The sequence below is a fragment of the Centroberyx gerrardi genome, chromosome 12, assembly GCF_048128805.1.
Source record: "Centroberyx gerrardi isolate f3 chromosome 12, fCenGer3.hap1.cur.20231027, whole genome shotgun sequence".
Taxonomy (NCBI): domain Eukaryota; kingdom Metazoa; phylum Chordata; class Actinopteri; order Beryciformes; family Berycidae; genus Centroberyx; species Centroberyx gerrardi.
Genome location: NC_136008.1, coordinates 7,740,869 through 7,761,744, shown reverse-complemented (window position 1 = coordinate 7,761,744; position 20,876 = coordinate 7,740,869). Strand labels below are relative to the sequence as shown.

Genomic DNA, 20,876 nt, shown 5'->3' with positions numbered 1-20,876 from the left:
AGGTATCTTCGACATCACAGACGTTTTGGTCTCAACCTTCACCGAGGCCGGAGCCCTTAAAGTGTGTCTGGAGATACTGAGAGAGATTGACTGCAACGAGGAGGCAGACAGACTCGGTGAGTTTAACCCAGCAGAGGAATGGAAACGAATGCACTGAATCCGTATCAAGTATCAATTTGCGATAATGGGCTGTAGTGAACTGAAAAAGAGAATGGATTCCAGTTCAAAAAGCCCAGTGTATGGTACAAAAGCGAAACATTAGCCCGCTTCTTCTAGTTTCGTTTTGAGAGATGGCGGGAGCGTTTATGCAGTGTCAGCTATAAGCGACATGCCTGAATTGGAAGGGAAAGTTGGCCATCAAAATGAACTGGATGGTTTGCCCATTTCAAATAGCACAACAGGAGTATGGAGGATTATTTCACACAGAATGAAAAAGTAAATGATAAATGCTTTAAATTCTTGAAATCATTTATGGAATAATTATCATACCAAAATAAAATGTAAAGGAATAGATAAAGGAAATTTAAAATAAAAAGCCAAATTGACAATTTGAAAATGCAAAGTGAAAATAGAAAATTGAGATAGAAAAGGAAATTATTAAAGTTAAATGACCATTTTCCTTTTCACTTTGCTGCCTCTCATTTCCATTTGGCTTTTTCCAATTTTTATTTCCATTTAATTTTTAATGAGGAGGCATGGCCCTTCCATCAGTCAACGCAGCAGGGCGGTGGAGGGGTAGTGGCACCTTAAACAGGGAGGACAAATATGATTCTGCTATCGTGGAAAAAAGGACAATCTTTTTTTTATCTGTATTTTAACTTTTATTTAATGGTCAACAATCTAGAAAGATGCAATGCTGTACTTTCGTTTTGAAAGAGGGCGGGAGCATTTCTCAGTGGCAGGTACCCAGACAGTACATGCTGTAGGCCTAAGGGAAAATTGGCCATGGTTAGTACAGGAGTATGGAGGATTATTTCACACAGAATGAAAATGTAATTGATGTAGTAGAAATGTAGATGATAAATGCTTTTATGGAAAGGCATTTATGGAATGATCATACCAAAATAAAATGTAAAAGTAATGGTCAACAATCTAGAAAAATGCAATGTTGGACGTGAGCAGTGTGGACATTGGTTGGGTTTCACAGTGCATATTGCCCACTGTCAATAGCTACAATTCTTCACATAAGATGAACAACCTTATATTGGTCTTTCACTATTCCATTCTCCTTCTCTACAGATTCACGAACCAAAGCCTGTGAAGATGTAAGTTCAACTGCACACAGTATACAAATGCAAATACTCTTCTCTTTAACATGTTGCTGTCCATTATAAATTATACATTACATTGATGTTTTCTATTTATTTTAATTTCTGTGCCTTTTCCTAGATGGGGAACCCTATTTTCTGTAGGAACCCAAAGGGGGAGCTGGTAACCGAGGTGGCCAGCCGGCGGCAACAAGCTGGAGGACGTCGTGTGATGGTCAAGAAGCCAGAAGAGGTGGAGGCTGAAGCTAAGGCCCGCGTCGTCTCTGAGGGCGGTGACCCTGGTAACATCATGCTCGTTCTGAGCCGCTACACGATTCAGTTCGGCCAGTACCGGGGTCAGACCTTCAAATGGCTGTTGGAGAACGACATGCGCTATACCGCCCACCTAGTGGCTAGTCACCAGAAGGAGCGGGACCGCACAGCATGTCAGTCCTCACTGATGGCCAACAAGGTGCAGTGCCCTAGTGGAGATAGTCAATGTAATGACTTGACAATGTGTGTAGTCACTGTACCTCAAATGCACAGTTGAAAGTATAGCCTAGCTATGTCCTGCACTCACTGCACTTTGTTAATGTTTTCTATGCAATGTGGTGTAACTTCATTCATTCATTGTGTGTTTAATGTGGTAATGATAATAATGTGTCCATGTTTTTATCTTAAGGATGCCTTGACTCGCTACTCGTGTGCTTACCCTGATTTTGTGAAAGAAGTCAGGTTTCACCGGGCGTTAGAGGAAGCCAAAGTCAGATCCCTCCCGTCAGGTCAGGAGGGAGAGAGCCTTGTTGGATTTGGGAAGTACCGATCTGAGACGCTGCAGAGTCTGTATGAATCCAAGGATGAGGACAAAATCAGGTATGATTGAATGTATACTAAGTGAATTGTGGTGGATATAGGTGTTATGCAAGCAGATGTCAAAATGCAATACATCAATCTTCCCATTTACATAGCTATGTCAACTACCTCCGGAGGATGACCGGCGACCCAGGGACCAAAATGGAGGCTGCCAACAAATACATTTGGAGCCGTGACCAGGCGGGAACTGCGGCTGCTGCGGCTGACATGATGGCTGCCACTGCCAGCACCAGGCCAGCCAGGAAGACCACCAGCGTGGCCCCCCGCACAGCCAGCAAGAAATTGGCACCAACCACCAGCGTGAACCCACCTGCAGCCAGCAGAAAATTGCCGCCAACCACCAGTGTGGCCCCCCGTGCAGCCAGCAAGACATTGGCACCAACCAATAGCATGGCCCCCTTGCAGCCAGCAAGAAATTGGTGCCAACAACCAGCGTGGCCCCCCGTGCAGCCAGCAAGAAAATGGTGGCCCCCACCAGCGTGGCCCCCACCTGCAGCCAGCAAGAAATTGGCGCCAACAACCAGCGTGCCCCCCCCTGCAGCCAGCAAGAAATCAGCCAGCAAGAAATCAGCCAGCGAGAAATTGGTCTCCTGTGCAGCAGGGCTGCACATTTAATCGTATTATCGTACTATTCTGCAATCTCATTCCTAAATGACAACAATTCTGCCGCATGTTCATTAGGGATATCCATTACATCAAACCAAGCGCTCCTAATTTCACCCTAAAGTGCATCAACAAATGACAACACTGCGTTACACCACGTGACGAAATGTGCACATGCAGAGCAAGCAGAAACCATGGATGTATCTTCAGAAACCAGCAAAAAGAAAACAAATCTAGTGAGAGACATAACGGAGAACAGCAGATACACACATGGCAAAACATTTCTTCAAAGATTTTGTTCAAAATAGGAGAAGGCAAGAGAGTTAAGTTGATCGCTTTTATGTTCAGTCCAACTGATTCATCAAGCAGTTCGATTTAAGCTATTTTGTCTGTTAAAAAACAAGCATAGATCCTGTACAGGCCGACGGCGCACGTGTTCAATTAAATTCAATGCATTGAAGCATAGCAACACGATTATCGGTTAAATTAGCCTAACTAATTCCACTAACGTTGCTTCAATACCACAAGGTAATACCGTTACCTAGTTTGTAGGACAGCAGAAGTTGTGTTATCAAGTTACTGTTTACAAATACCATTACTAACACAGGCGAGTTTGGAGCAAATTGTGGAATTCACTTTCGCTTTCACACCAGGAGACTCTGTTGGGTTGAGTACAATGCTGCTGGTCTGTGCATCTCCAAATGAGAAACATGAAGTGATGTGACATCAGGCGCATTAGAGATTGATTTAGATCAATTTCTATACATTGACCAACTTTTGATATTGTGGCAGTGCTCCACAGATGAGCCTATGTATTGGAAACACTGCATCTGTCAGCCAAAGACTAACCTCTCTAGAGGCCATCTCACGAAGCGTTGATGACTGACTGCCTGCCTGACCTGAATTTGCCTGTTGATGCCCTCGGCTGCGCCGTGGGACAGATGAGTGTTCCCTTTCTGTTGTGCAAAATTGATGTGACAGTCCCATATGCTATCAGATTTTTTTTTGTGTTTTTGTCTGTGCCAGGCAAAAAAAATATTTATATTGATTCCCTAAGAATCGTGAGAGATAATCCTGATCTCAGTTCTAAGCAAGAAAATGGGGATTCTCATTTTATACAGAATCTGCAGCTGTTCCTGCTCTTGTGTTACTCATCTCTTGCTGATTAGTAAAGGCTTGCTGTAGCATCTGTAGTATCACTCTAGCTACTTGGTCAAGGCTTGCTGCGTGCCCCCTGCGTGCTGCTTTGATAAGTAGTTTCAGTCTCCACCTTACCATCTCATCATACCCAAATTCCCCTGTGTGTAATGTTATTGCTCTACCTGTATTACAAGTAGTGCTTCAGTTTTTTTTTTTGCCTTATTCAAAGAACAAGAACCACAAAAGAGGATCAAGAGAAACAGTTTATTATGGATGACAAAATAGAAACTTTTTGAACTGTTGAAGAAAGTGGGACAGATGGAGCAAGGGTCCGGTCGGGACCGCGTACTGCTTCTATACGAAGGGGAGCCGGTGAGGGAGCTGACGAGGATTGTACTTGCAGAGCGGGAACGGGAGAGGAGATCGAGGGTGAGCTAAATGAATAGATGTAACGTCAGGAACGTCAGGAGGATGAGTGAGTACCCCAAGCTGCATCTCCTTCTCATTCGCCATCTTCCCCTGGGCCATCTTCACGAGGGGCGTCGCCTCCTCCTCGCTCTCCCTACTCCCCCTCTAACCCCACCTCTCCTCTGCCATCTCCTCTGCCATCGCCTGACACCACCGGAACTGGCATGACATAAGGTTCCAGTCAAGAAACAACAGATCTACAGCTAAATGGCCTCTCTTCCCCCTCCTTCCCCTTTTCTCCTTGTGGGACTGCTGCAAGGCCTTGTGCAAAGCCCTCTGTGTGACCTTAAGTTTCGCCTGTACAAGCTGCTTCTATTTCCTTCCCCTCATCACAACCAACGAAAGCGAGAACAAGAAGCCACACGGTTGAACTGAACTGGTAATACATATGAACTGAGTAAACACGTTGTAGAAAAAATGTCACACTTAACATGAGGTAAATCTTGTGTGTTGCATAGACCCCTGAGACTTGTGTGTAAATCCTGCACAAAGTTGACTTATGTGTGTGCGTTTTATGCATGACACGTTTGGACGACTGCAGCAGAGCTCTTTGTCGCTCCGTAGAAAGATAATATCTTCTTAATTCTTGCTAAGTGTTGGTATAGCAGAACTTTGAATGTGTATGGTAGACAGGTGAATACAAAGAGGATTTGATTTTTTGTGAACCTGTCAATTTGAACTGCATTTGACGAGAAATGTTGCTGGTTTTGTTGGGTGTGTAATAAAAAACAATTTTCTATAATCTATTCTCGTAAAATCGTCCCTTGTCTGGCTGTCAAACCTCCCGAACAAACTTACTTGTGCGTAAAACTATCAATAGGGTTCAAGGGGGCTTGGGGATGAGAAGAGTGTAGTAGTAGGGTTTATGGCAGAATGAGTTTCCAATGGTTCTTAAGGGCCTAGCCTAACTACAGGACAAGAACCAAGTTGCAATTAGGGGCGACTCCCTTACATCGGCTCAAGAGCACAAGCTAGGTTGATAGGTCTTGGTCAGTTCACTGTCAGGCTTTGGGTGAATAAGATTAGAGTGAGGACTTTAATCTCGGTGCTCAAGGATATTGTATAAGATATCTTTGTCGGTATCTCCACTGGCATGCAGGGGACCTTTATAGAGTTCCCTTATCCTCTCCTGAGTGGCAGGTTTAGATCTGACATTATCGTAACATTCTTGGTCAATAACATCCATGGTCAGGAGCTTATCCAAGATTGGTGCGACCATGCTCACTCTCTTGATCAGCTCATCCTGTGTTTATCCACAAAGTGCTTCTCTGAGGAGAAAGGCAGCGAAAAATGACTGCAAAAAAAATCACTATTGAGCATAATCACACTACAAGTCCCTATAGGATTTAGTGTGGAGCAATTTTCCATAATGGAAGACAATATCTTTCTGGAAAATTAAACGAATATGCCTACAGTCAGTTTTTGTACACCTACCTGTATATGGAATGACACTCTTCACACATATCTTCATTTATGTACAGTTTATTTACATGAAACAATCATCACACAGGATAAAACCCCAGGATATCTTTAACATATGATGTAGTATTGCTACATCATCAGGCCTACATGAACAAGAAGAAACAGGCTATTTTATAAGATAATATAAAAGTAAAAGACTTACTTACGATTCTCCAGTCTTATGGAGCAGCAGTGTGTTTTCGCAAAATCTCACAATTAGCCAGTAGCCATTGATGGAACAATTCACCATTCTCTGCATGTGCCTGCGTGCGTGCGCAGGTGTAGGGGGCGTCATCTTTATGCAATTTACCTTTCACGTCGAATTAACAAAAAATACCAAACCCTATCTATATTCTCTCTCACAATGAATTCAGCCTCCTGCCATACAAGCGCTTCTGGAACCTCTGTGCAGGTCAAATCGAAGGAAAAACACCTCTGTGCCAGAAACGATAAGAATTGTGAGGCAATTGTAAGCTATTAGCCGATAATTTTAGCAATATGCATTTGACTGCTGACTTCTGCCCGCACTTTGCTCTTTTTTAATAGCACAATACTGTTAATCTGGTAATACTCAATGTTGTTTTGAACGACTGTTTGTCCATTAAATTGCCCCATGTAGGATAAATAACGTCGTATTGTAATGTAATAGAGGTAGACATGGGTTTTGTATAAAAATAATCTACAAACAAATAAATACACAACCACGGGAACACATACAAATAATTTACAGATTGGTGCCTAGAAACACTTCAAATGGAAACATGATCCCAACTGCTACTAAAATCAGTCATTTATAGGCCAAGCACTTTGCCTGCAAACATCAGTAAATCATCTCTTTGTAGGCTGCAGAACCCAATAAATAGCCTGCACTGGTCACCTGCAGAACGATAGTTATGTATTGTAACTCTAGTTCTATGATCACAGGCGGAGCCCTCTAACAGGGCTCTGTTGGCTCTATTGGCTTAGCCACTCATCTAGTCGCCTCAGCGTACTGAAAATTTGCATGCACGTGCTCAGCCAATCAGGATGAGCCTATACACCCTCTATGGGGCCTCCCGCTATAAATGGCGAGCGGCCCCTCATTCAGCATCCACTAAGTCTTCAGCGACTCGTGGAGCGGCAGGGCGAGCTGTTAGAGCTCCGCCTGTGATCATAGAACTAGAGTTACAAGACATAACTATCATTCTATTTCACACAGGCTTCGCCCTCTAACAGGGCTATATTGGCTTAGGGGGTGAAGCCCGATGACTTCACTCCCTGCCGAGACACTAACACGAACAACATGCTGTGTCATAGTCTGGATTGACTGTAACAATGCAATAGGTCAGCCAGATACAGTTCCGCTCACACCCATGTCTATAGAATGGGGGGCATGAAAAACCAACGTTACACCTAATCGTGTTGACAAAACAGTAAGGTGTAGAGACTCCGGCCTATTAGGTAATTTCTTCACAGGTCTCGTGTACCAGTACTGACTACAGAACCGGAGAAAGACCCAGACACATCCAACAGATAGAACCTGATGAATGGACAGGGCGTCGACCGGGACGCCACTGTGGAGATCTCCTCCATACCTGTTCCACTGAACAGTGCCGTCGATGCAGCCACACTCCGTGTCGAGTGCGCGCGGATGGCTGCAGGAGGGTCCCTACCCGCCAACACATTAGCCTGTGATATTCCCTCACAGAGCCAGTGGGCGAGTCTCAGCTTTGACAGGGGCTTGCCAGCCACACTGTCTGAATAGCACACAAAAAGCTGCTGTGTGCGCCTCACTGTGGCTGTGCGTTCCACATAACATGCCAACGCACGCACGGAGCATAAACGGTGCAGTCTCTCCTCTCTCTTCTCACCATGAGGAGGAGGATAGAAAGCCTCCAGCTGAATCGTCCTAGACCGAAAAGAACTATTGATGTTCTTGGGTGCAAAAGACGGATTCTGTCTGATTGTGGTGCCACTCAGGTCCCCACGTATCAGTAAACAGCTGGGATGGACCGAAAGAGCGCACAAGTCACTCACTCTTTTATCTGAGGTCAAAGCAAGCAGCAGAGCTGTCTTGACCGACAACAGCTTAAGAGAAGTCTGCCTAAGCGGTTCAAAAGGCTCCTTAGAAAGAGCCTCCAAGACCAAAGGCAGCTCCCACTGGCGGGCAGTGGATCCCTGAAACCCTGAGAGGCTGTCCCAGGCTGGGCATCGCGCCTATCGCTCCGTTCGCCTGAGACAATGCCCCCCAAAACTGGAACACCAGAACTGTCCAGGGCGGAGCCACCAGCAGCTGTCTCATTTCTGCGTACCACGGTGCCGTCGTGTGGTCCGGGGCCACCAGAATGAGCAACAGTCTCTCCACTCTCACTCTCGCCAGCAGGGGAGGAATGAGACGGAGGGAAGGAAAGGCATACAGCAGCTTTCCTGGCCATGGCGCGTGTCGAAATGCGTCCACCCCCAATGAGGGAGCGTCTCGGGGAAAAAGAGAGAACCACAGGGGACGTTCTGCCGAGTGGCGAACAGGTCCACTTCCGCCTTCCCGAATCGAGACCAAATCTGGTCCATAATGTCGGGATGTAATCTCCATTCTTCCTCCAGGGGCCCGCCCCTCAACATGAGGTAGGCCCCCGTGTTCTCCAGGCCTGGAATATGCAGCGCCTTGAGAGAACGGTGCTCTGCGGCCCAGCGCTACACGTTCTCGGCAGCCTTCAACAATGGTGCGGATCGCACTCCGCCCTGTCTGTTGATGTAGGTCACCGTCGAACGGTTGTCGGTCCTCGCTAACACATCCTTCCCCTGTAAAAGAGGCAGGAAGTGCTGTAGGACCAGCATGACTGCAGTCAGCTCTAGTAGGTTGATGTGCTGGTTTGTCCCTGAAGGCCACACACCACTGACTGACTGCCCCAGGCAGGTCCCCCCCAACCCATCAGGGAGGCGTCTGTGAACACCGACACGTAGGAGGTCACTCTCCCCAGTGGTGTTCCCTCTGCCAGTATTTGGGGGGTCCCCCAATACGCTAGGTCCTCCCTGGCTGTTGGGGGGATGGTTACCATGTTTGTGACGTCGTGGATCCAAATGCAATCTGGCAAACCACCTCTGAAGGCGTCTCATATGGAGCAGCCCCAGTGGAACCACAGGGTGAGCCATGAGACCTAGGAGCCGCATGACGGTCAAAGCTGTCACCGTTCCGCCCTGAAGCCGTATTACGCCGTCCACGTCTCTTGGACGCCGCTGTACGCCATTCCCTCAAGTCCTGCGAGGAAGTCTTCTGCTTGGCGGAAGAAGACGCCAACGGCAGATGACGGCGTATAGCTGAGCCTTTTCCTCCTCTAAGCGTTGGAAATGCTGCGTAGCCAAGGTGACGGATGCGCCGAAGAGCCCATCAGGTAACAGCGGAGCACCTAGCAGGTCCTCCTTGTCCTTCTTCTGAAGGGCTGTCAGACCGAGCCACACGTGCCGAGCACCGACGGTAGGAGGAGCATGTCTCCTGCTGCCAGACCAGCTGGTTGAGCCAGCGTGTCATCGAGCGGGGGAAGACCAGAGCAGCAGATAGCAGCTTTCCCATGGACATTGGAAAAATCAGAGAGGCCGGAGATAGCAGCCTTGCAGCGGAGCGGCTCCTTCCAGGATGCTTCCACAGCCGCCCAAATCTCGTCCAAGGCGGGAGTGACGAAGACCGGCTTGGTCTCTGCCGCCAGCTGATAGACTCCCTGGGCCAGCGGCGCGAGGGGGTTTGGGGCCACAGCAGGATCCTGGCGTTCTCGGCGGCCGCCCTCATCACGTTGGGGAAGTCTTGTTTTAACGATGGATGAGGTAGAGGGGCAGAGGTGAAGGATGCAGCCATAACGGAGACGGAGGAGATGTTGTCATCGCTGTCCCCCGGCGGCATCCCTTCTTCATCCTCTGCTACTAAGGGAGGAGCCGGCAGCGGAAGCCCTGCGACAGGGGCAGAGGAGCAGGGCTCGGGAGAGCCGCTGCCGGCCTCCGCCTCGCTGTCATCACAGCGGAGCTCGATTTCAGGGGAACGCTGATGCTGATAGCGTTCGAAATGAGCCCAGCGCTACTGGCGTCTCACCATGGAAAGGGCCCTGTAGCTGCAGTCCGGCGAGTCGGAGACACCGTCAGCGGCATGTTCTAGACCTGCAGTTTTAGACGAGGCATGCGCACGAGCTGCAGCAGCGGAGGACCAGAGAACCTCGGCGGCTTTAGATATTGGATTCAGACAGAAGTGCAAGTGGCGTCGAAGCGGACGGTAAGCAACGTTACTTATAGATGGAGTTTAAAATGACAAAGAGCAGCATTAGTCAATATCAATTTGGGAATGCAGTGTTGTAACATTCGCTAGTAAATCTATGTAAAATGGTTTTAAAGCTGTAACTTGCTTACACAGGAATATCTGTTATCTGTCACATTTGCAGTTACCTCAGTTTGCATTCAGTTTTTAGCATGACTTTCTATTCTATGGTTGTAAAATGTTTCTGTTTGTTATTTCTTCTCACAGAAAAAGAAGTCGGGATTGTCCGGTGGCTTTCCCCACACATCACCCCACAATAACCAGAAATAAATAAACAGCCTAAATAATAATAATAATAATAATAATAATAATAATAAATAAACCCATTAAACTGTTTTTGTTGTTGTTTGTGTTAAAGAAAAACATGAAAGGCATAGACTGTAATTTTTTTGTGTAAGAACAGCATGACTGTAGGCTACAGCTGTATACAGTCGTATGCAAAGTATTACAACAGCAACAAATTCATTGTTTAAAACAGCCTTTGAGGTGGGATTTAACAATTAATCAAGCAAAAAGTTTGCTTGATTAATTGTGAGTTTTGCTAGGCTGTAATAATTACAGTAAGGATTTCAGAGTTTTCCAAAAACACACACAAAGTCATTTTTTTGTGACATTTAAAAAAACAAAAACCCTTGACACAAACCAGTCCACCAGGTTAGCCCACACTGTATTGGGGGAAAAAACATGCAAAAAATATTATTTACGTACTTTCTACATATTTTTTAATAATGAACAATTATTTATTTTTAAAAACAACTTTTAATGAGGACCAGTTTTATAACCAGTTCCCCTCGGCGGCTGTAGCTCGCTACTGCTCGAATATTTCCCCTCCAGCTTTGCCGTACTTCACGGAGCTCTGCGCCCTCTGCGCATGCGTCGTCTAAAACTGCTAAAACTGTTGCAGCGGGTAGAAGATGGGGCCCTTCGCAGCTGTGCTCTGACGTTGCTGGTAGGCCTACCACACTCTTAAAAAAAGTGTCAATTTTAAACACATGTATCTTCTTTGGGACAAGGCACACATAAATGCACATTTGTGTGACATTTTAGCACAAGCTGCTGTATTTAAATGTGAAATAAAAAGTAACACAAATGTGTGTTGTCCCAAGTAGACGCACAGATGTAGCACATCCTTTATTAAGAGTGCATGCTCTACAAAAACACGCCGGTTGTAAACTTCCGCATGAACAGCCTATGGGAACACCCTACGTTTTCTTCGTCAGGGGGCGCCTAATCCAAAATCTGCGTCATTATATTATCGAATCCAACCCGGTAAATAGACGCTGCTGGGCGCGTCTCAACCTCTTCCACGGTGAGGGGAGAATAAGACTGTCGCCAAACAGGTCGGTAGTTTAGGCTACTCCTCAGAGATTGATGAGAAATGCCCCCCAAAACTATCAAAAGTGCTCTATTCGGCATGCTGGAGGATCTGGGGGAGAACCAGCTGAAGAAGTTCCGCTCCCAGCTGCTGGACCGCAGGGAAGAGCCGCGGGTCAGACGCAGAGCCGTGGAGAACAAAGATATCTTCGACATCACAGACGTTTTGGTCTCAACCTTCACCGAGCCCGGAGCCCTTAAAGTGTGTCTGGAGATACTGAGAGAGATTGGCTGCAACGAGGAGGCAGACAGACTCGGTGAGTTTAACCCAGCAGAGGAATGGAAACGAATATTAAGCTGCAGCGCACTGAATCATTAAAGCATGTGCATATCAGTTTATGAATAGGATCTAATGATCTGAAAAAGATATTTTTACAGGCGTCGATACTGTTAGGCTATATTAGCCCGCTTCTTTTTTACTTTGGTTCTGAAAGATGGCGGAGCCGGGAGCGTTTATGCAGTGGCAGCTAGCTACCCAGACTGTACATGGCTGTTTAGTTTAATACATCCATGGGCTGTAGGCCTATTGGAAGGGAAAATTGGCCATGGTTAGCACATTTCAAATACCACAACAGGAGTATGGAGGATTATTTGACACAGAATGAAAATGTAATTGATGTGATTGAAATGTAAATGATAAATGCTTTAAATTCTAAAGCATTTATGGAATCATCATACCAAAATAAAATGTAAAAGCAATGGTCAACAATCTAGAAAAATGCAATGTTGGAAGTGAGCAATGTGGACATTGGTTGGGTTTCACAGTGCATATTGCCCACTGTCAATAGCTACAATTCTTCACATAAGACGAACAACCTTATATTGGTCTTTTCTTCTCTTATACAGATTCACGAACCAAAGCCTGTCTAGATGTAAGTTCAACTGCACACAATATAAAAATGCAAATACATTTCTTTTTAACATGTTGTTGTCCATTACAAATGATACCTTACATTGATGTTTTCTATTTATTTTCATTTCTGTGCCTTTTCCTAGACGGGGAACCCTATCTTCTGTAGGAACCCAAAAGGGGAGCTGGTGATCGAGGCGTCACAGGAGGCTCGCAACCATGTGGCAGGCCGGCGGCAACAAGCTGGAGGACGTCGTGTGATGGTCAAGAAGCCAGAAGAGGTGGAGGCTGAAGCTAAGGCCCGCGTCGTCTCTGAGGGCGGTGACCCTGGTAACAACATGCTCGTTCTGAGCCGCTACACGATTCAGTTCGGCCAGTACCGGGGTCAGACCTTCAAATGGCTGTTGGAGAATGACGTGGGCTACACCGCATACCTGGTGGCTAGTCACCAGAAGGAGCTGGAGCTTACAGCCTGTCAGTCCATGACGCTGATGATGGCCAACAAGGTACAGTCACTGTAAAGTGCAAAGAAAATTATATCTGCCAGCCTTGGCTGTATGCTCATTAAACTGCCTGAACCTAAGCCATTAATTTGTGCCATGATAAATATGAATGATATAGAAAGAGCTATAATAATAACAACAGTCTCTGTTTTTATCTTAAGGATGACTTGACTCGCTATTCGCGTGCCTTCCCTGATTTTGTGAAAAAAGTCAGGTGTCAGGAAGTCAGATCCCTCCCGCCAGGTGAGGAGGGACAGGCCCTTGTTGGATTTGGGAAGTACCAATCTGAGACGCTGCAGAGTCTGTATGAATCTAAGGATGAGGACAAAATCAGGTATGATTGAATGCATACTAAGTGAATTGTAATGGCTATAGGTGTTGTTATGCAAGCAAGCAGACATCAAAATGCAATACATCAATCTTCCCATTTACATAGCTATGTCAACTTCCTCCGGAGGATGACCAGTGACCCAGGGACCAAAATGGAGGTTGCCATCAAATACATTTGGAGCCGCGACCAGGCGGGGAATGCGGCTGCTGCAGCTGCCACGATGGCTGCCACTGCCAGCGCCAGGCCAGCCAGGAAAACCACCATCATGGCCCGCCGTGCAGCCAGCAAGAAACTGGTCCAAGCCACCGGAGTGCAGCACAAGAGTCCCTCAAGGTAAGTCTTATGTTTCTCATCTGTTTAACAGGAAAAGTCCAGTGTCACTTTCTTAGTGACTAATACTGTGTCTATTGTGTATGTTGTTAAAGGCCTTTTTAACATTTGGTGTAGTGTTACTCATCTCTGTTGCTGATTAGTAAAGGCTTTCTGTAGCTTCTGTAGTTTAGTAAGGCTTGGTATGGTAGCCATTGTTAACAAAGCTTCACTGGTGCTGCTTTGATCAGTGGTTGCAGTCTCCATCTCTCCACCTCATCATACCCAAATTCCCCTTACAATGCTTTTATTTTACATTATTGCTGTACTTGTAGCCATTCATCTCCTCTCTTAAAAGCATGATTTATAGATAATTTGGTGATGCATGTGTCTTCTGTTTTCTCCTGAGGCCTGGGATGACGTACAGACCGGCCCCGTTCCGCTCCAACTGCCGCCGCCTCCCCTCCACACAGAGGAACCCAAAGAGGAGACAGAGACGGACACCATTCCGCCCCTTGTTATTTTTGTGAAGTCAAGTAACAATAAGTAAGGAGTGATTAATATTCAAGACATGAAGACAACTCTTTAGCATGATAAGGAAGACTGAACATCTGCACATGATGAAGGATGAGCCGGTCAGCCTCAGGAGCAGCTGTACCATGGAGCAGCAAATGTAGCCACACATGATTAGTGTAGTTAGTGGAACAAACATATAACTACTATTGTGTTCCCATGTTACTTCTTTATATAAGCATAGTCACTACATAATTCATTAGCATTATAATTACCAGTGGCTATCAGAGAGGTAATGAACTCATAAACTGTGACAAAATGATAAATTAAGATGTCAGTTAACAATACAGTTCTTGATTCATAAATAAGTGTTTAATCACTTATCAGCATATTACTTAATAGTGACTAAGAGGTAGTGAGTAGCTAATTAATGTATCAATTAGTGGTTATTCAATGATTAATTCACTACATAATTAGATATTAACTACCGAACCGTAATGTAAAGTTTTACCCATCAGTTCATTCAACATTGTGGGGCATTTCTGGATTATTTATGTTTCTTGTGAATTACTGTTAAGTGATTTCATGTGATGATAATGTAGTGCTCATGACAAACCAGACCAACATGGGTTCATTCAGCATTATACGTCAGGTACTTCACCATTGCCTATTGCTTCAGCGTGGTGTTTTTACTGTCTTGTACACACTGCTGCTCCTCTTTGGGCAGCTTCAGGAATTTAAATGGTAGAATGACAATGGTTAATATGTTGGAAATGTGATGGAGGTTGGTTGTATCAGTTCTTTACTTCTATTTTTTCTCTTGCATTGTGGTGCATTTTAAGCACTATCATTCATTAAAAAATTTAAAAGGATAGTAATGTCCATTTCTATTTATTGATCACATCAGATAGAGATAGATGGAATGTCTTGCCTGAGGACCTGAGAGACGTGAGAGATGCCAGAACATTGAACTAATTTAAAAGTAGATTTAAATGTTGCTTTTTATTGTAGTTTATGATTAGCTAGGTCTCTTAATTTGATGTGCTGCTGCTGTCGTCCCCCCACCCCAACAAAACCTGGGTGCACCTTTAGAAAAGCAATGAATACAATAGAATCTGTTGAAAATCCATTAAGCTGTTAATTGAATGATTTGTAAACTGTATTACATTAGTAGAATTGCTTCATGTATTGTTTGTAGGACAGTTTTTTCACTTATTCAAAGAACAAGAACCACAGAAGGGGATGAAGAGAAACACAGTTCATTATGGATGACAAAATAGAAATTATTTTGAAGAAGTGTCTTTCAAGCTGCTTTTTGTACAACCATAAGAAATTTCTCCTGTTGCTCAAGGATATTGTAGAAGATATCTTTGCCTCCACTGACAGTGTTTTATAAAGTTCCCTCATCTGCTCCTGAGTGGTAGGGTTAGATATGACATCATTGTAAGCTTCTTGTTTGATAACTTCCTCGGTCAGGAGCTTATCCAAGATTGGTTCGACCATGCTCACTGATCAGCTCATCCTGGTGTTTATCCACAAAGTGCTTCTCTCGGGAGAAAGGGAGTGAAAAATGACTCATGGTTGACTGATTTGAGTGAATATCAGGCTGTAATCAGCTTGTATCAGGCTACTTTCTTTTGAAGAATTGCAAAATGATCTCTTTACTAGACGTGGATCTGAAACTCCTCTCTAAAATACTTGCGACACAATTGGAAGGCTTACTCCCTCTGCTTATTAATGAGGACCAACAACATGAGAGAGTAACATAGACCAGCTTTCATCAGAATATTAATGTGACAGGTTTAGGTCAAAGGTCAGGGGACACGCACCCCTCCACCATGGGACCCTTCAGCAACCCCTGCCGTCTCTCTCTCTCTCTCTCTCTCTCTCTCACTCACTCACTCACTCTCTCTATGAATGAATGCGTGTGAAGCGGACTAGTTCCCAGACGTCTCCTAATGATACGCGAAAATCAATAGCAGAATTTTCAAACAGCAGTCCTATATGATACAGGGGTAAAGTATGATGAATAAACAATATGACGGCAAGAGCGTTTTCACACGCCATGCACGGAGATGTCATCCAGATGGAGCTGAGAGGTCGCTGTTTGTACGTAGTAGAAAACCCCGGTAATCAACTTTGTTTTGCCATCAATTTGGTACATCTTATGAGTCCCAATCTCAGTGATAGGGACGCCGCGGTGCTCGGCAGTGAGATTCAGGATAAAGCGGGGTTGACTGCACAGATGGCTGTGACTTTTAACGACATCTGTAAATTTGAACAGATTTTGAACCGCAAATTGTAGTGTTTTACAGAACCGATGATTCAAAAACACTCTCTAAATTCCAGACGTCTTTTCAAAAGCAGTCTAATAGGCCTACACTGTTTTTATTTCTCTTCCTAAATCACTACTACGGCATTAGAAATCTCAAAGCCTTTCTAGGAGTAAAGAACGTGTGCGAGCATTGTTACACAGGATACAACAACGTTTTGAATCACCGCTGCTACAAATACTGTAAAGTATGCTTTGACTCTGACTGTACACAGCATGAGCTAAAACCTACAACGTGTAACGAATGCAACAGGACGTGTCGTTCCCTTTACTGTATGGAAGCGCACAAAAAGCCTAAATGGCGACCAAATGCCAAAGTATATGCCAGCGATTGCGAAATGCTTAAAAAATGTGAAAATTGCGGCCTGATATACTACGTGGCTTTGGCTAAGAACACCGAACCGCACGTGTGTCCATTGCGGAAATGTAAAATCTGCGGGGAGAAACTGCTGTCTGAGTCTGAAGACAAACATGAATGTTACATACAGTGTTTGCTCCCCGAGAAAGATTATAACCAGAACTTAATATTCTATGACTTTGAAACGTTTCCAGACGAAAACGGCGTTCATGTCCCCTTTTTAGTGACTACAAAAACGCTCGAGGGAGAGACGTGGTGCTCTGAAGGGCTCCAATGTGCCAAAGACTTTGTTCTGCATTTCAGGAAGCCCAAATACGCGAAATCAGTGTTTATAGCGCACAATTCTAAATGTTTTGACAGCTATCTTGTTCTTAACGCCATGATCGAGTTGGGTGTAAAGCCCAGCTTAATTATGCAAGGTAGCAAAGTAATTTGCTTCAGTGATACCGACTACCGACAAAAATACATAGACTCGCTGTCGTTTTTATTTATGTCACTAGCCGCTATGCCAAAGGCCTTAGGCTTTAGCAGTAAAGTCAAAGGGTTTTTCCCCCATCGCTTTAGTTCAGAGGCCAATTTAAATTACGTGGGCCCCTACCCCCCTCGTGAACTGTACGGAGTGACAGAAAAGCAAAAACAGGAATTTGATACCTGGTACGATACCGTCGCTCTTCATGGGACTTTTGATTTTCAGAAGGAAGCTAAAGTTTACTGTGAAAATGACACAGACATCCTCATGATGGCCTGCATCATATTTAGAGAAGAGTACGTGAAAGAAACGAAAGTCGACCCCTTCAGCTGCGCCACAATCGCCTCAGTGTGCATGAAGGTTTTTGTCACAAATTTCTTACCTCCTAATAGCCTCGCCATACCATCGCCCGACGACTACAGACAACAATTTAAAACATATTCAAGCGCTGGCATCCAGTGGTTAGAGTGGGTCAGGTTCACAGAGAACATTCCTATTCAACACGCTCTGAATATAGGAGAAAAACAGCTGGGGAGGTTTTTTGTAGACGGATACGTAGAAATTGACGGCGAAAAATGGGCCTGGGAGTTTCTGGGGTGTTTTTACCACGGTTGTCCGTCCTGTTTTCCACCTCTTGACATCTGTCCTCTGACACATAGTAGCTATCAAGATTTGCACGAGGCATGTGAGGACAAATTACAAAAGCTACAATCTGTGCACGGTGTAAAAGTGGTAGCGATGAGAGAACACGACTGGACAGAGATGAAAAAATCAGATCGGGGATTGCAGGATTTTCTAAAACATTACAACGCTCCTCAGCCTCTCTCACCCCGAGCTGCTTTGTACGGAGGTAGGACGTGTGCGGTACAGCTCAGGTACACAGCTGCTTCTGATGAAACTATACAGTACGTAGACGTGACTTCCCTCTATCCCTATGCAAACTGTAACTATCCTTACCCTCTAGGACACCCCGAAATAATCTACAAAGATTTCAAAGAGCCTCAGGCTTACTACGGGTTGATCAGGGCAGTTGTCTACCCTCCTAGAGGCTTATTTTTCCCCGTGTTACCTTAGAAAATGGGAAAAGGTAAACTAGTGTTTACTCTCTGTCGTACGTGCGCCGCATTGACTTTTCAAGAGTGTCCTTGTTCACATAGGGTTAACCATTCCGAGTACTAGGTACTTGGGCATGGTCCCGAGAAATAGATTCTCTTGATTACATATTCTCGAATTCTGGGGGATGGAGTATGTTTTCACATTAATACGTGATAACGGGTAGAGCGCGTTACCTTTCAGCAAGGCCGCCGAATGACCTAAACGCACGGCGGGGGAGACTGTGGCTTTCTTGACAAACAGGGAAGCCCCGACTACTTTTAAACGGTAATCGGCGTTGGCGGCTGCCATGAGACAGAAGGCGTCGTTTCCCCGGGTCAGCTTAATTCTCAAATCCACAGAGTTCAAAAGTAACCTCTCGCAGATAAATATGTTGGAGTGAAGGGGACCCAGCAAGTGAAACTCTCTAGAGTCCGCGCTGAATCGACCTCTCTGAACTACCCCTTTATTAGGCCCGTTATTAATCACTACAGAGTCCATAGCACCTGCCGTGTCTTTGTAAAATAACCCTGCGCTGAATTGACTTTTTAGCATATCTTCTGAAAAGTTTAGCAGGGTCTTGATCATAGCTCTGTACGGGTGAGTGGCGCTGGCCTGAGATATCAGTCTGTCCCCGAGAATTACGTCGCATTGTGAAAAAATGGTATTCAGAGGATAATTAATGACGCTCACGGTGGTGTCCTGAGCCAGGTCTGTCCCGTCTGCGTTGGTAATTTTCAGGCGGAGATGTAGCAAAGTATCGTTGAGATCTAGGTATTTTTCACCATCTCCGGGAATAAAGAATTCAATAGGACCTCTATCAGTAATGGCCGCTATAGGCATAACTTCTGTGTAGTGTTTTTCTTCGATAGACAGCTGCGTCATGGGCGCTGAGAATAAATCCAACTCCGTCATGGTGCATTCGGGTGATTTTTCGTGTAAAAGAGCCATTTTAAAATATATCTCCGGACCTCCCGACCGAGTTCCTTCCTTTAGGCATGCATCTTTCGACTGATTTTCTTTTTTTTGATTTGCCTCTTTTTACACGTCACCCCAGCGGTCTCTTCCTCGCTCTTCTAGCCAGAATCATATCACCCGCTCCTTCTTGACCTTCTTGACCTTCTGTCTTTCGACTGAATTTACTAACGACTCGGCCAAATACGTCCGAAGCAATGTTTCGGGCGGCAGATTTAAGATGAGGTTTTGCGAGGGCAAAACCTTTTTTCATCAGGGGTGATAGAAAACGAAATAATTTTGAAAATATAGATCCTATTCCTCTCCCGTACATTACAGGGGCTCCATAAAAACTCTTGAGACCTCCCCCGACTTGATTTTCATTTTCGTGGGGTAGGGAGCCATCCTTTCCTCGAACGTGAACCATTCTCCCGGTTTCATGCCCAGCATGTAAGCCACGGGCGGAAAAAAGCGTAGATGATATTGACCTCCTGCCTGAAATTCGAATCTCTTTTGAATGCCGCTAAAGTTTAAATAAATATCGGTTCCAGCTTTTCTAAGATGGGCCTCCAGCTCCCCCTTGAGTTGACTCGGGCTGTTGTAATAACCTCCTCTAAACCTTTGACGACGGCCCTCGCTCTCTGAGTTGGGCTTGACAGGCTTTGGCCTCCATTCAAAGTAGGCCGAATCTGCGGGAATGTTAAACCAGGTGTGCGGGTATGAAATCTCCGTCAAGGCAACCTGCCATGGACCCTCTAAATCGATATGCTGCGCTAAATCCACGCGGAAACTAGAACTTGTATTATTTTTAAAAACCTTGTGGCTGGCGTTGGAGGGTAGGGCCGTAAAACAGTTGGGCAACTCCATAAGCTCTTTCTACAGCGTGATCAAAGGGTATGACACTACAAGCACTTTTCACCTAAAGGAAACATGGGAAAGGGAACTCAACGTAGAGATTACGGTTGATGAATGGAATGAAGCTTGGGAGAGTGCAAAAACCTTGAGTGTGTGTAACAGAGTAAAAGCAATTCAACTCAAGATTTGACATAGAGCCCACATATCCCCCTCCCAACGCCATAAGTTTAACATTGACTCCTCCCCCCAATGTCCCAAGTGTAAAATAGAGACAGGTAGTCTCACCCATTGCCTGTGGTATGCAGGAAAATACAGCAATTCTGGCAGATTATAGGGCGGGAAATTAATAAGATCCTATCTATTACTATAGAGTGTGATCCACTATGCATGTTACTTGGGATACCGAATGGCTTTATTACTGATAAATATAAAGGGAAACTCGACAAAATGCTAACATTCTGTGCAAGAAAATGCATTCTTTTGAACTGGATAAGAGACAAAGTTCCATCTAAAACATATTGGCATAAGGTCATACTTAAATATGTATTATTGGACTATTTGACATGCATGTTACATCGCAAAGACAATGTATTTCGTAGAACATGGGAGCCTTTTATGTCATATATTGGTTTAGATAGCTCTGCTATTCTTACAAGAGGGTTTATGTAGTATGGACCTGTGTGATACCTGCTATTTAGCTATTTGTTATTTTTATTTTTATTTTATGTAATTCCTGAGTCACTTGCCTTTTTGAATGTGTGAGTCTGTGAGCCGAGATGTTTTGTTTTGATTTTGTCCCTCTTTTAATTGTTTTTGTTGATGTGTGTTGCTTTGCTGAATCAAAAATCAATAAACATATATTTAAAAA

The 20,876-nt window shown here is 44.8% G+C and overlaps 1 protein-coding gene across 1 annotated transcript; it reads left to right on the top strand.

Annotated features, from left to right (window-relative positions):
- The first annotated feature begins 1,710 nt into the window (after positions 1-1,710).
- Positions 1,711-14,804, top strand: LOC144541954 (uncharacterized). Its single transcript, XM_078287390.1, has 4 exons — positions 1,711-1,719; positions 1,930-2,120; positions 13,232-13,459; positions 13,845-14,804. The coding sequence occupies exons 3-4, from the start codon at positions 13,254-13,256 to the stop codon at positions 13,963-13,965; spliced, it is 327 nt and encodes a 108-aa protein (XP_078143516.1). The 5' UTR covers positions 1,711-1,719; positions 1,930-2,120; positions 13,232-13,253; the 3' UTR covers positions 13,966-14,804.
- Positions 14,805-20,876: the final 6,072 nt, after the last annotated feature.